The 14,318-nt window shown below is 35.8% G+C and overlaps 2 protein-coding genes across 5 annotated transcripts; one reads left to right on the top strand and one right to left on the bottom strand.

The window, feature by feature from the left end:
- Positions 1-112: 112 nt before the first annotated feature.
- On the top strand, positions 113-8,257 carry LOC112697954 (protein ESSENTIAL FOR POTEXVIRUS ACCUMULATION 1-like). The gene is made up of 9 exons (XM_025751358.3): positions 113-425; positions 1,315-1,403; positions 1,526-2,434; positions 2,515-2,644; positions 3,251-3,991; positions 4,133-6,749; positions 7,150-7,349; positions 7,478-7,537; positions 7,628-8,257. Exons 1-9 carry the CDS (start codon positions 374-376, stop codon positions 7,999-8,001), a joined length of 5,172 nt encoding a protein of 1,723 aa, XP_025607143.1. The 5' UTR covers positions 113-373; the 3' UTR covers positions 8,002-8,257.
- A 1,952-nt stretch (positions 8,258-10,209) lies between these two features.
- LOC140179743 (uncharacterized) lies at positions 10,210-12,679 on the bottom strand. 4 transcript variants are annotated; one of them, XM_072219476.1, is made up of 4 exons: positions 12,030-12,479; positions 11,272-11,499; positions 10,623-10,743; positions 10,210-10,525 (listed from the first exon to the last, which is right to left on the bottom strand). In XM_072219476.1, the coding sequence occupies exons 1-3, from the start codon at positions 12,447-12,449 to the stop codon at positions 10,669-10,671; spliced, it is 723 nt and encodes a 240-aa protein (XP_072075577.1). In that variant the 5' UTR covers positions 12,450-12,479; the 3' UTR covers positions 10,210-10,525; positions 10,623-10,668. The 4 variants fall into 4 exon arrangements, with proteins under 4 accessions (XP_072075577.1, XP_072075578.1, XP_072075579.1 ...); XM_072219477.1 differs by having other exon boundaries at positions 11,383-11,499; positions 12,030-12,456; XM_072219478.1 differs by having other exon boundaries at positions 10,210-10,743; positions 11,383-11,499; positions 12,030-12,679.
- Positions 12,680-14,318: the final 1,639 nt, after the last annotated feature.

Here is a 14,318-nt window from a genome sequence, read left to right as displayed (position 1 = left end):
ATTATTACTATTTTTTTCCGTTAAAAATATAAATATCGACTTCATATAGTATTATCCTAAAATAAAAGCAATTTTAAGAAACAATATTTTTAAATAATTTAATAAAACAAATAAATTAATTTGATCGAATTGAATTGAATTTGAACAGCATAGCTCACGGAAGAAAGAGAATACTTTTTAGAAGTTTAGTTGGCTGCCTTCACTACTTAACACAGTGGAGTACCACGCACTAACGTGCGCCGAAGCCCCAATTTTTTATCTTGCTTCAACCCTTACCCTATGTTCCACCGTTTCGCTTCTTCACTCTCTCATCGCTCGCAACCAAATTTCACAAACCAAGGGTTTTCATCTCTCACTTCTCACTCACTCTCTAATGGCTCAACGCGCCACCTCTGATTCTCGCACTCCATTGAAGATCTCCAAAGGTTCTCTTCCTGGTTTTTCTCAGCTTCTCTTCTTCTTTCTGGTGATTAGGGTTTTTGCTTTTGTGTGAACAAAGAAAGAGTCTTTCTTGGTCGGTTTTGGGTTTCGTAACTGAGCTTTTCACTTGCCGCATTGAGCATTCGCCTCGTTTTTTAGCCGATACGCTTTCGTTTCTTCATTTTTCTCCAAAAAGAAATTATCAGTATTTGATTTTTTTAGTAGCATTTATTTTAGATATGGACTCGAGGACCAGAAAGCTGAGATATTTTTGAAATTTTTGAGATTCTTCGTTTGTGCCCCGATATCAGTGTGTGGACTTGAGGACGACAAAGATTCTTTTAGCTATATATCACTTTTTTTTGTGTTTGTGTTTGTGTGTGTGCGTGTGTTGAAGTTTGTCACTTTTTTTTCTTTCTCTTTGATCTTGCGGGCTGCAAAATTTAGTGCTTTTACAACAGCTGAACATTTTTACTTTTCAAAAATAAAATTGAGATGTATGCTTGGAAAAGAACTTTGAATAACAACATTGTAGATTAGGCTGCTATCATTGCCATGTCTTTTTGTTTAGTGTTCATTGATGTACTGACTTATAGTCATTTTTTTAGCATGATAAGATAAATGTTTTTTTTTTTGTCTCTGCATGATAAATTTCCTTAATATAAATGGATTTAAGTTCATCTCAGAAAACAGGGTACATACTTATCAAAGCATGAATTGTACATGCTGGTGATGTTATTAGCTTAACCAGCTGTTTTATAATGCCTTAACTGTTTTATATTATTGTTGATCTGCATGGGCTTATTACATGTCCGTCTTACAGCTTGAGGCTGTGAATGCCTTAGCTTTCTTAAGATTGGAACAATAATTGAAGTTTAAATCCTGTTGACGCAGATGTTCAGGGCTCTGACAATCCAATTCCACTTTCACCGCAATGGCTTCTGCCAAAGCCAGGGGAAAGTAAATCTGGAAGAGGAACTGTGGTGTGTACTAAGTCCTCCTGGTTTTTTATCATATAGTGTGTGCTCCTATTCCTTTTTAAAGGTCTGTAATCCCATCAAAGTGTTTTAATTTTCCGGCTTCTTATCTCTGTATTGTTTCTCAGGAAAACCATGTGGCTTTAAGTCCTCCATTTGGTCTTCGCATGGAGACCACTAAGACATCTGGAAATGGAGAGGATGTGCATGATGCTCATAAGCGAAAAGATGTCTTTAGGCCGTCCATGCTTGACTCAGAAAGTGGACGCCGTGATCGTTGGCGTGATGAAGAGCGGGACACTAAGTCCTCCATACGGAAGGATCGGTGGAGGGATGGAGAGAAAGATCTTGGTGATTCTCGGAGAGTGGAGCGTTGGACAGAAAATTTGCCTTCAAAGAACTTTGGAGAAGTTCGTCGTGGTGCTGCTGATAGACGGAATGATTCCGGAAACAGAGACACTAACTTTGACCAGCGGCGTGAGAGTAAGTGGAACACACGCTGGGGTCCTGATAATAAGGAACCAGAAGGTCTTCGTGAAAAATGGAGCGACTCTGGAAAAGAAGTTGATATACATCTGGACAAAGGCTTGTCTCACACTTCCAATCATGGAAAGGATGAAAAGGAGGGAGATCATTATCGGCCATGGAGACCTAGCTTCTCACAGGGCCGTGGTAGGTCAGAGCCTCCCCATCAACATAACAGTACCCCAAACAAGCAAGAAGGCTCCACATATTCCTCTGGGCGTGGGCGTGGGGAGAATATGACCCCAGTTTCTACTCATGGTCATGACTGGGGTGGCTCTAACAGTAGCTTCACGAATAACTCTTATCCTGTATCTTTACCAGAAAAAGTTGAAACTGGTCTCGGAGAACCTTCTCCCTTCAGATATAATAGGACAAAGTTGCTTGATATTTACAGAGTGACTAAAATGGATAGAAATAGAAAACTAGCTGATGATTTTGTGCAGGTACCTAATCTTACACAGGAAGAACCATTGGAACCTCTAGCAATTCTGGCACCAAATTCTGAAGAACTGGTAAATGATATTTTTTGTTTTCCGTTATACTGAATTCCATTTTCATTTTAGGTTGTTTATCTGTTTTTTTTTTTAAACAGTCTATTTTAAAGGGTATTGACAAAGGGGAGATTATTACTAGTGGAGCACCTCAGGTGCCTAAAGATGGAAGAAGCTCAACAGATTTTTCGCATACTAGGCGATCGAAACCTGGAGGTTCACCTTTCTATGGTATGTACTGGACATAAACTATAAAGTTACATATAGGTTGTGGTGCAGGATTACACTTTTGAACTTGGTTTTTTAAGTCAACTTCAACGTTCATGAAATCATTGTTCTGAAATTTTGGAAGTTGGATATATTAACTAATCATAGAAAGTCTCTTTGAATGAAAAGTGAACACATTGTTATGCTTCTAGATACTAGTTTGTAGATTACATGATCTAATTTATCTTAAATCCTGATAAAAGAATGAATGTATCACTAAGAAGATAGATGTAAATAAGGCAGCCCTATGAATGGGGTTTAGGGTCTTTTCAGACAACGCAATAGGTGTTTTTCTTGATTAATTGTTTCTATTTTCTTTTTTTCCCTTCTTTTTTCAAGTTAATATCTCTACTTCCATATTGCTTACATTGTTTGGAACTTAAAAGCATACATTCTTCAGTATTAGTTGGTCTGATAAGTATATTCACATGGTTTCTACTCTTTACATAACTCATTAATTTTATATTTTTGCCAATGTGTGGTAGTATACTCTTCATATGGCATTTCGAATGTGCTTGTTTCTGTCTCAAGTGACTTCTTTTCCGCTTTTCCTCTAATGTGTTTGTTCAGAAAGAGTTGAAGATGGAGACATTAACAGAGTAACTGATGAGGTCCCCAATAACAAAGATTTGTCAGTTGAAGGAAATATCTCTGCTCATCATGGTGTTGCAAGGCGAACTATGCCAGGGGGTGAACATGGAACTACCACCCTCTTGCATGATAATAGTGATGCAACTAATGGTGTAAGGTCAAGAATTTTGGATTATTCATCTGATCCAAGAGATGTCGGGAAGTGGCAATCCAGTGAAGATTCCATTCTTAAGAGGCAGCTATCTGGAATTCTGGATAGTGAACTTGGAAGCAGGAGAGTAGTGCAGACCCCACCGGAGGAGTTATCCCTTTTATATAAGGATCCTAAGGGTCAAATTCAGGGTCCTTTCAAAGGAATTGATATTATTGGATGGTTTGAGTCTGGATATTTTGGTATTGACTTACCTGTTCGTCTTGATAATTCAGCAGCTGATTCACCATGGTTACCTCTTGGTGATGTCATGCCTCATTTACGAGCTAAAGCCCGACCACCACCGGGTTTTTCTGCTCCAAAACCGAATGACTTTACTGACATACCTGGCCGCCAGAACTCTGCTCCCTTTGGGAATACCCTTGCTGGTTTGAGTGAGTTTGAGACATTGAGAAGTGATCCTAGGCTTAGGCAAACTTCTGCTACAGAAGCTGAAAATAGATTTCTGGAGTCACTTATGTCTGGTAACAAGGGAAGTCCGCCGCTCGAAAGTCTTGCCTTATCCGAAGGTTAATAATTTCGATGCATTTTTTAGCTGTATCCCCCTCCCCCCCTTCCCCCCCCCCCTTCCCCCCCCCACAAAAACAAAAACCTTATTGACTTTATCAGATATGTTTGGAAATCATTAACTCTTAATGTATGCATTTCAGGTTTACAAGGGTTTATTGGAAATAATTCTGCTAATCTTGGTCCTTCTGGAGTAGATAATGGAAACAACCTTTACTTACTTGCCAATAGTCTAGCACTTGAGCGACAGAGATCCTTACCTAGTGCTTACCCATATTGGCCAGGGCCTGATGCAGCTTCCCTTGCGCCAAAACCAGATATTCCCCTGGACGCAGCCCTGCATTCAAAACTTTTATCTTCAATGAGCGACAATTCTCGGCAGACTCAGTCCCAAAACTCTGATTTGCTGTCAATCATCCAGGGATTATCTGACAGGACATCTGTTGGTTTAAATAATGGTGCTTCTGGATGGCCAAATCATCCTCTGCAGGGTGGATTACATCCACTTCAGAATAAATTTGACTTCCATCATGATCAGAATTTTTCTCAAGTGCCATTTGGCGTTCCACAGCAAAGGCTGCCAGCACATAACCAATTGTCCCTGAGCAATTTACTAGGTCAAGCAACTGATAACCCCGCAAATATTTTGTCAGCAGAGAAGCTACTTTCTTCTGGTATATCTCAAGATCCACAACTATTGAATTTGTTACAGCAACAATACTTGATGCAGTTGCAGTCTCAGGCTGTTGCCCCAGCTCAGCAGATGCCATTGTTAGAGAAATTGTTACTGCTTCAGCAGCAACAAAGGCAGGAGGAGCAGCAGAAGCATCAGTTATTGCTGCAACAGCAGAAGCAATTGCTGTCTCAAGTGCTGCAAGACCAGCAATCTAACCAGCGACTTGCTAATTCGTCTTATGGACATATGCAGTCTGGTACACCTCCAATTGGGAATTTGCACATGGATCCTTCTCAACTTCAATCAAAAGAGGGGATGTTTTCCATGAGCTCTCAATCAAATAAGCCCGGTGTGCTTGATGAACTCCGCACTGATTCTTTAAATATACCTATGAGTAGCCAGGACTCTTGTTATAATTTAAGTGATGAAGCTTCTCCTTTAAATCTGCCACATCAATTGTTTGGCAATACTGGTTCTCAGAAAAGCTGGGGCCCTGCGGTTCCTGAACAAACTAATGAGCAGAATCAGGAGATGTTTCCTGCACCAACAGTGGTTGATAGTCCCTTATTACATGATCAGGAGATATCTAAAGAGGAAAACCAGATTGCAGAGCAACCTCTTTCTATTTCAGACTTTACTTCCAAGTCTCTGGAGACTCCTGGTGATGCCATTTCCTTTGCCACTGAATCATGTGGGATTGAATTCCCACCAAGCATAGACATGAAGGAAAGATCAAATATTGTGCATGAAGAGCAGCAGGCTGAAAGAGAAATCAACAATGTTGAGCCGTCTGTGGTAGTGCAAAATATTGATGCGCAAGAACCCAAAAAGGTCAATGAGAAGAAATCCAAAAAGCAAAAATCTTCAAAATTGCAGCCTTCTGATCAAGCAAAGGGATTGCCTAAAAATGCGGCCTTGCAGCTGTCCAAGCAATCAGAACCTGGAAAGCCAGATTCTAATGAAACAAATCTGAAACAAACAACAGCTAAGGGAAACCAAATTGGAGTTGCTGTCAAAGAGGATGCTAATTATGAAGTTCATGGTGTGTCTGCTGGTGTTCCTGGAAGTATCGATGATGCGGGTGATAGGGTTGAGTCAAAGGTAGTTGATTCTGTAATAACACAGCATACTGAAATGCCTACAGGACGAGCCTGGAAGGCTGCTCCCGGTGCCAAGCCAAAGTCTTTATTAGAAATTCAACAGGAAGAACAGAGAAAGGCAGAGGCAGAAATGGTTGTATCTGAGATTGCTACTTCTGTCAAGTCAGTTAGTCTGACAACTCCTTGGTCAGGGGTTGTGGCCAATCCAGACTATGTAAAGGTGTCTGGTGAAAGTCATAGAGAAGGAGGCAATGCTGATCATCTGGTTAAAACGGAAACTTCTCAAAAACCTAAGAGCAAGAAAAGTCCACTACATGATCTATTGGCAGAAGAAGTTTTGAAGAAATCCAACGAAAAAGATGCTGAGGTTCCTAAGAATACATCATCCTCTCAGAATATAGCTATCCAGTCAGAATCACCGGATGATTCAAAATTCATCGAGGCAAAAGATACCAAAAGAGGCCGGAAAAAGTCAACAAAATCAAAGGGTTCAGGAGTTAAAGCCTCCGTGCCCAATGCATCTGTGGAAGTGCCCATCTCTTCGAGCCCCATTGAAAAAGGCAAAAGCTCCCGCTCTTCACTGCAGGAGAAAGAAGTGTTGCCTGCCATACCCACAGGCCCCTCGTTGGGAGACTTTGTTCCGTGGAAAGGGGAAAGGGAGCTACCTAGCTCAACTCCTTCGCTAGCATGGTCTACTGATTTTGTTAAGTTCCCTAAACCGACATCATTAAGGGACATTTTAAAGGAGCAGGAGAAGAAGTCTTCTTCTGCGGTTCCTGCCAACCCAATGCCTACCCCTCAGAAAGTGCAGTCTTCCCAGTCTATACGGAATGGTGGTTCTTCATGGTCATTCTCAGCTTCCTCTCCATCCAAAGCCGCATCTCCAATCCAGATAAATTCTCATGCTACTTCTCAGTCAAAATACAAAGGGGATGATGACTTATTCTGGGGTCCAGTTGAGCAGTCTAAGCCGGAAACTAAGCAGTATGTTTTCTCTCACTTCCCTGTTTAATTTATTTGTGTAGTTACTATGATCCATAAAATTTTCTTCTATATGGTACCCAACAAGTAAATAAAGAAGTATTTACCTGCCAAATAATGGGTAATGGATACTTCTTATGAGGATCTAATGATGCCCACAATTCTTGCCTTTACTATATCCATTATCATATACCGTTCTCTTTTTGTTGGATTGAGAAATGGTGTCCCTCTCCCTCCCTCCCCCCCCCCCCCCAAAAAAAAAAAACAGCTTGCCCTTAAATGTTTTTGAATTTTCAAAGTAACATATACAAATGTAGTCTTGTGACCTGTTTCCATAAAATTCAAGCTTTGATGGAAACAGTTGATGAACTATGACTGATGAATTAGTTGTCTTCAAAAACAGGTCAGATTTCCCTCAGCTTGGAAGCCAAGGGATCTCGGGTTTAAAGAATACACCTGTTAAAGGGAGTTCACCTGCATCTTTATCTCGTCAAAAATCAGTGAGCAGCAAACCAACTGAGCAACGGTCTCTGTTATCATCATCACCTGCCTCATCTCAATCCTTGCTTAAAACCAAAAAAGATTCCATGACTAAGCATTCTGGTAAAAAAGACTTGGTTGCTCTGTTTCATTGTTTCCTATCTAGTGTTCTGAATCTGCATGTTTACTTGCATCCTGAATATATGACATGCTTCTGAAGCTGACCTGTGGTTTCCTTTTGTAATTTTCAGAGGCAATGGGCTTCCGAGATTGGTGTGAGAGCGAGTGCGATCGGCTAATAGGTACAAAAGGTAAGAAAACCTGCTCCATTGTTTGATTGCTGTTCATTATCCCTAAAGTAAGTTAACTGTAATTCTAACCGTTTCTTCGGTTGGATGCAGATACAAGTTTCCTTGAATTTTGCTTGAAGCAATCGAGATCCGAAGCCGAGTTGCTTCTCGTAGAAAACCTTGGATCATATGACCCGGAACATGAATTCATTGAGAAGTTCCTCAACTACAAGGATATGTTACCATCAGATGTTTTGGAAATAGCCTTCCAGAGCAAAACCGATAAGAAGGCTACTGGAGTCAGTGCCAGCGGTGTGCTATCTGCTAATGCAGATATGCAGGATATGGACAACACAGAAGCATCTGGGATAGGAGGGGGAAAGAAGAAGACAAAGAAAGGGAAAAAGGTTAGCCCTGCAGTTTTGGGATTCAATGTTGTGAGTAACAGGATCATGATGGGTGAGATCCAGACAGTAGAAGATTAAGAGGTTAATGGAGGAGGACCCCTAGTTTTGTGTTAGATGTAAATACATTTTGTTCGAACTTTGTAAATTCATTTTCCGAGTTAGGATTCTCTTTTCTTTCTTTCTAACACAAATGGTTGCAGCATTTATTTGATCTGCTTTAACCAGTTTTGCCATTTTGTAGAAGTTCGTTTGACTTTTGATCATGCCCAGGATGATATACTATTTAAGTATTTATGTTCACTTTAATTCAATTAATTTCCTTTTCATTTTTCAATCAGATTTGTGTGAGTACTTCTAGGTGTTAACAATTGCTCTTTCCATAGCATGATATATGAAAAATATGTTTATTTCCGATTGTTCTTGAAGGAATCATCTTCATCTAGGCTCTATCAATGGTAATAATTCTCCTAAATTGTCATAATTGAAACGTAATTTCATCATATATAAGTTTAAGATTAGAATTATTGTAAATTTGTGATTTATAAATGCTTTTCGTTCAAGTCTTACCTTGATGTTTTGTTTATAAAAGAGAGTAGTTTTGCATATAGTTGTTGGTTATAGAAAGTAAGAAAGAGTTCTCTAAACTACGTTGATCAATGGCTCTAGAATGTTTTTTCAGTCATCTATACAAGTTTGTATAAGTGCTTAGCAGATTAAGCATTATCACTGCCCATAAGTGGGGCAAATTCCTTTTGGGGCAAATTCCTTTTCTCTATACTAGTTTCCTTTTAGGATTGTAAATGTTACTCAACAATTGAGTTTGGGCTTAGTTACTACTGCGATCAAATTCCAAATATCAAAGCAGAAAAATCTTAATCGTGCATTGTAATGTTTAAGTTAAAATTCAATATTCTAATATGGTGAACAACAATACTATAAACGTGCATTGTAATGTTTAAGCTAAAATTCATATTTAACTTCAGAATTCAGTATTTACCTAAGCTACAACTAGTTATAGTTTCTGTTGTCCCAAAATAAAATATTATCTGTTCAATCTATAAAAAGATTTGAAATGCTCTAGAAGTAACACCTCGGGGGGAAATAGAATATTTTCATTGTTTATATAACTTTCTACAGCACATTATGCTCGCCGAGTTGAGTAGCGCCAACTTGTGACCCAAGTGGGGGCTTTAAGGTGACGGAACAAGTGCTGTGGTTAGCTGGGTTGGGCCTGAAGTTGCTCTTTGCTGGCCTGCCCACTCCAAGTTGAGAGTCGGGCCTGGTGGCCTGGGCGAAGGCTCGGGCTTCTTGGTTCCTAAATTGGAGGGCAAAGCGTGAGGCTGGTTTTACAGAGCAGCGAACACTTCCTACTCCCAACAGTGGAGGGATAACAGGCTCCATCATTTTGAAATTTTGTGCTATCAATGATTATGTGGAGATATTGCCTACTATAACTGTCACCATAATAAACTTTGATTTTAACACCCATAGTTTTCCTTCGTTCGAATTTGGAAAAGTAAATTTAGATTAAGGTTTAATAAACACACTTGCTAAAAACCATGTTTGTTGGTTACCCACAAATCTACTACTACCATGGCAAAATTCTAATATCTTGCCACAAAATTACACAATGAAGAAGGTGCCTAGTAATATCCAACTGTCTACATTGAATGTGCCAACACCATGATCGAAATTAGAACCATGAGCTAAATAATATTAGAAAGAAACTAAAGGAAAAGGCAGAAGACAAGTTCATGTAAGGAAAAAAAAAGAATGGGAAAATAAGGGATGAGGACATGCTACACTTATCAAAGCTACAACTGAAAGATTACAATCCTTTGTATGTTTCTTCTAGAAAAATAAGAAAAAGAATTATAAAGGAAATTAAAGGTTTATTGAGCTCCATTTTTTTTTAACCAAGTTGGGTTGGTCTAGTGCTTAACTCACTAGTCTGCTTAAACAAGTGTTAAGGGTTTGAATACCGTATTGTGCATGCAACAACCTATTGGCCAACTTCTCCATCAAATATCACATATATTAAGTAAAGCACAACTAAATTTTATGCATTTCGTTTATCATACATGCAAATTTGGCTATAAAACTTAGATAAAAGAAGAGCTTGAATTTGTATCCAAAAGATACCAGCAAAAGAGTATAAACTTCACTAAGAAAATTGCATTAACATCATAACATTATGACAGACACAATGAAAAAGGTTACAAGAAGATAATGATGCAACAAATGTGTCTAACATCATAACAGATGCATGAGATAGATGGATTATCCTTTATTTCATCCAAAAAGTAAGAGGGAAAATGGATATATAATAATAAACCTTGTCAATCAAACGTTAAAAAATCTGCATTTAAAAGTCTGATATCAGACACAACTTCAAAATACTAACGCTTTATAAACAAATTGAGAACGATCCTAGCATGTCGAGTTGAGTAGCGCCAACTTGTAACCCAAGCGGGGATAACAAGGTGATGGAACAAGGGCCAAGGCCTTTGGGCTGAGCTGGCTGATGTCTCAGTTGGTCTGTCCGCTCCAAGTTGAGAGTTGGGCCCAGGTACCTAGGCTTTTTTTTTTTACACTGTAATGTCTTGAAAAAGCAGTGTGTTGTTACTTCTTATTCATACATTGATGACAACACTAATTTAAATGTACAAAACTATACAAACATGGTAAGATCTACACACATTTTATATTTCAGTCTTATAGAATAGAACAGCTACTGATTCCTTGTTATTGCTTAGTGCCAATTTTAGCTCCCCAGCTACTTTCTTGTTCTTCTTTCATTTTCCTTGATACCCTGATGTTCTGCACATGTTTGATCATGAAAATGGTGATCATTGTCTTAAGAACAAGCAAGTAATGATTTTTCCTAAGCAATAGTGTGATCCAATTATTATTCTATAGTTTTTTCCTAAGTTATGATTTTGGAGTTGAAAGTTAAAGGGTGAAGTTCACATGTCAATAGTAACATAGAAAATTACTGAGAAAAAATAAAATAAAGAAAGCATGTAATATGCAAAAAACAAAGTTTTACATAGAGAATCAGGTACAAAGTTTCATGCAAGATATTAGATCATGTGAGTCTTTTGAATTAAGAAAAAATATGAACATATCAGAAGGGAGTTCATATCCAGAAACATTTAGATTCATAGATCAGAACCTACAAACAGAAAGCTTGCAGCATAATCTATTAATCAGACATCAAAGAAGAACCAAACAGCAAAACGATTCAAGCAAATTTACAACTTTAATCATATTAAAGATTTTCATTGCATATGAATCTAGCATGCTAAAAAGATTTTCATAACAACTCTGCATAATAAGTTAGCTTACAGATTCAGATTGAAGCTGAATTGGAAGTTGCTGCTGCAAACTGAGAAATTGGATAGACATCTTAGCAATTTCTGAGATGGCAGCATCTCTAATTGTAGGTACATCACTCACCAAATGTTCATAGGCAGCATGAAATGCATCTGACCAAAATCGCGGCACCTTCGCGGTGGTGCTGTGGGTGTAAACCTCCCACATCCGCCGCACCACTTTCTCCCTCTCCTCCACTTCCTATGTAATTCACTTCAAGTTAGTTCTATCAAACATTTTTTGACTAATTTGATCATTTTAAAAATTGACATAGTTTAGCATAAAAAGGACTAAATTTATGTCAACAATCCTTAAAAGTACTAATTTGATTTTATATTATGCAGGTCATCTTGTAAGTACTAATTTCATAAAAATGACATAGTTGATGGTTTTAAAATTGACATAGTTTAGTTAATAATCTAATGTTCTTTGTTTACATATCAGTTTAATTCTTATTTCTTAGTTTAATTCTTATTTCTTAAAATAAGTAATCATTTTTTGTCTAAAATCTTTTAAAGGGCTAGCTTGATATTCTGCGTATAAAAACATACCATCTAATTACTAATTTTAGCACATCTCATAAAAATTGTTACACCCCTTTACTTAATTAGAGAATAAAACAAAAACTAAATGGGTATCATAACTTGTATCTAAAGTATTGTTCTTTCTGACAAAACTTATATAATAATTATTTATTTAAAAAAAAAAACAAATTTGTTTGTGTAACATACCAAGACATCAAGATCTTGAAGAGTGATAGAATGATCCAAGTCATGTGAGAATCTTGTGAGGTTTGAAGCAGACCATTTGAGTGTGACAGAGCCAGTGAACATTGACCATAGTGCAAGAACAATTATTGCAGCTAAAACCCAGAATTTGTAGTTGTAGTTACCCTTATTACTATTATTATTATGATTATTGTTGTTGTTGTTTGCCATAACTGTTGCTGCTACTACACCAACACCATTAGCAGCACCACAATCATTGAAACTCTCTCTACTCCTTCTTGTTTTTGTGATGTTTTCTCCTTCTTCTTCCTTCATGATCTTATCTTTCTTCTGAATTATTAATAATAATAATATTGCAGGTTTTTGGTTATGTGGGGTGTGTACTAAAAGTGCTTTCCCAAAAGCATGATGGGAAAGTAACATATATAGAAAGAGAAAATATTATTGCTCTTCAAATATTATTATAAGATGAAAGAAATATTTTATATATAATAAATTACTATTTTTTTGTGAAAAATTTAAGGTGTTTAATTAAATTATTTAATACAATATATATTAACATCTTAACTATCATCTTTATAATTAAGGTGTTCAAATTTTAATAAAAATTTAATATTTAAAATTACTATTTGTACAAAAAATTAATTGCTAAATATTTGTGTGTGTGTGTATGTCTTATTGTTTAATCTTTTATATGTTCAATAATAAAGTGATAGGTGTTAATGAAATATAAGAATAAGAATGAAAACAATAATTCTTTTTAAGAAAATATGAATATGGTATGGTATGTTAGGACTTAGGAGTGGGACCAAATAATGAAATGAATAATAATAGAGTGAGTGATAGATGAGTAAAAGTAAGGTGGGACCACCAGACAAAATTATGGGTGGATAGTGAGCTACCTTTACTTCCCCTATGTGCTATGGAAATTGGAAAATAAATTTGGGATATTTACATATCAGACAATGCATGAATAGTCTCACAGAGTAGTTGATGGATGTTATAATAAATAAGTAAATCACTATTTTGGGTGTAACATATTTAATTTTCTATAAAGTACTATTTAAGAGAGAAATAAATGACATTATGATTTTTTTTTTTAAATTAAAGACTTATTTAGTTGAGTTTTTATGAAAAGAACTTGTTTCAAGTGATATTATTTTTTAAAAAATTATGTTTAAATTTTTATGTAAAAATATTTTTATTTAATAATTATGTTTAGGTACGATAATATAAAAATATTTTTTATTTATTTATAATATTAAAAATATATTTTTTAAGTAAAAAAGACTTTTAAAAAATGTAAATTATAATTTTTTAAAAAATATATATTTATTTTTTTAATATATTTACTTTTACTTTTACTATTAAAATTTTAATAACTCAATAACACGCGAACAAACTCTAATTTTATTTAGGAAAATATACATTTTTTAAGTGATAAGCAGGTTTTTGTATTTTTTATTTTTTAAATTTAAATAATTATTTATAAAAATATGCATAAAATAAATATAAAATTCAATTTTTAATCCTTTTTGAATTTTTTATTAAAAAATTCACTTTACAAAAAATTATTAAATTTAAAAATCGGAAGAAAAAAAATATTTCTTTAAACATGTTTGTTAAAAATTGGGTCAAAATCTTAATTAAACCCCTCTGGAAAATACATTCTCCCAAATTTAATGTATTTTACTAGACAACTAATATTTAGAAATTATAGTATTATTGTGTCTTTCCTTTGAGGACTACTCTGATGGCTAAAATGGTAATTTACTACGCATATTAAATGGGTTTGGACTTTGGATACCGGCACTATAATGGCAATGCTAATGGACATTAATCCGAATCCATGTGTATTTTATAACTGAATTGTTGCTAGTAACTTGTAGCCTGATGGAGTATATTTCAAGAAGAAAACTGGAACCAGAGAATTAATTGCAACATGCTTCCCTCAAATCCCAATCATTTGTATTGTACACATTATTCTAGATGTTGATTCCTTTTTTCTCCTTTGTTTTATTGTTTTTTTGAAGACATGTTGGTTAGCTCCCTGGATTTTTTTTTTATTTTTATTATTAAGAGTGAATAGGTTAATATTACAAAAAATAGGATTTCAGTGTTTTGGGTCGCTATTTTATGTAAACACAATATGCACGTATTGCACTAACAATATACAATCCGTTTATTATAATTTAAAATTAAAATAATACAATAACTTAAAATTAAAATAATACAATACACAGTCTATGTATTATCTTTATAAATTAAAAAAAAAATCTAATCTGAAAATCT

This window comes from Arachis hypogaea, chromosome 16, assembly GCF_003086295.3.
Source record: "Arachis hypogaea cultivar Tifrunner chromosome 16, arahy.Tifrunner.gnm2.J5K5, whole genome shotgun sequence".
In the NCBI taxonomy this organism is placed as follows: Eukaryota; Viridiplantae; Streptophyta; class Magnoliopsida; order Fabales; family Fabaceae; genus Arachis; species Arachis hypogaea.
Note: the sequence above shows the minus strand (reverse complement) of the source record. Positions and strands in the feature narration are given on the sequence as shown.

Bases quoted from the DNA above. Each gene is read 5' to 3' on its own strand.
- LOC112697954 (XM_025751358.3), top strand. From the start codon at position 374: ATGGCTCAACGCGCCACCTCTGATTCTCGCACTCCATTGAAGATCTCC. The intron at 6,750-7,149 runs GTATGTTTTCTC...CTTCAAAAACAG, and splicing joins TCTAAGCCGGAAACTAAGCA to GTCAGATTTCCCTCAGCTTG. The intron at 7,350-7,477 runs GTAAAAAAGACT...TGTAATTTTCAG, and splicing joins TTCCATGACTAAGCATTCTG to AGGCAATGGGCTTCCGAGAT.
- LOC140179743 (XM_072219475.1), bottom strand. From the start codon at position 12,449: ATGTTACTTTCCCATCATGCTTTTGGGAAAGCACTTTTAGTACACACC. The intron at 11,500-12,029 runs GTATGTTACACA...TGAATTACATAG, and splicing joins TTCAAGATCTTGATGTCTTG to GAAGTGGAGGAGAGGGAGAA. The intron at 10,744-11,271 runs GTAAGCTAACTT...AAACATGTGCAG, and splicing joins TTCAGCTTCAATCTGAATCT to AACATCAGGGTATCAAGGAA.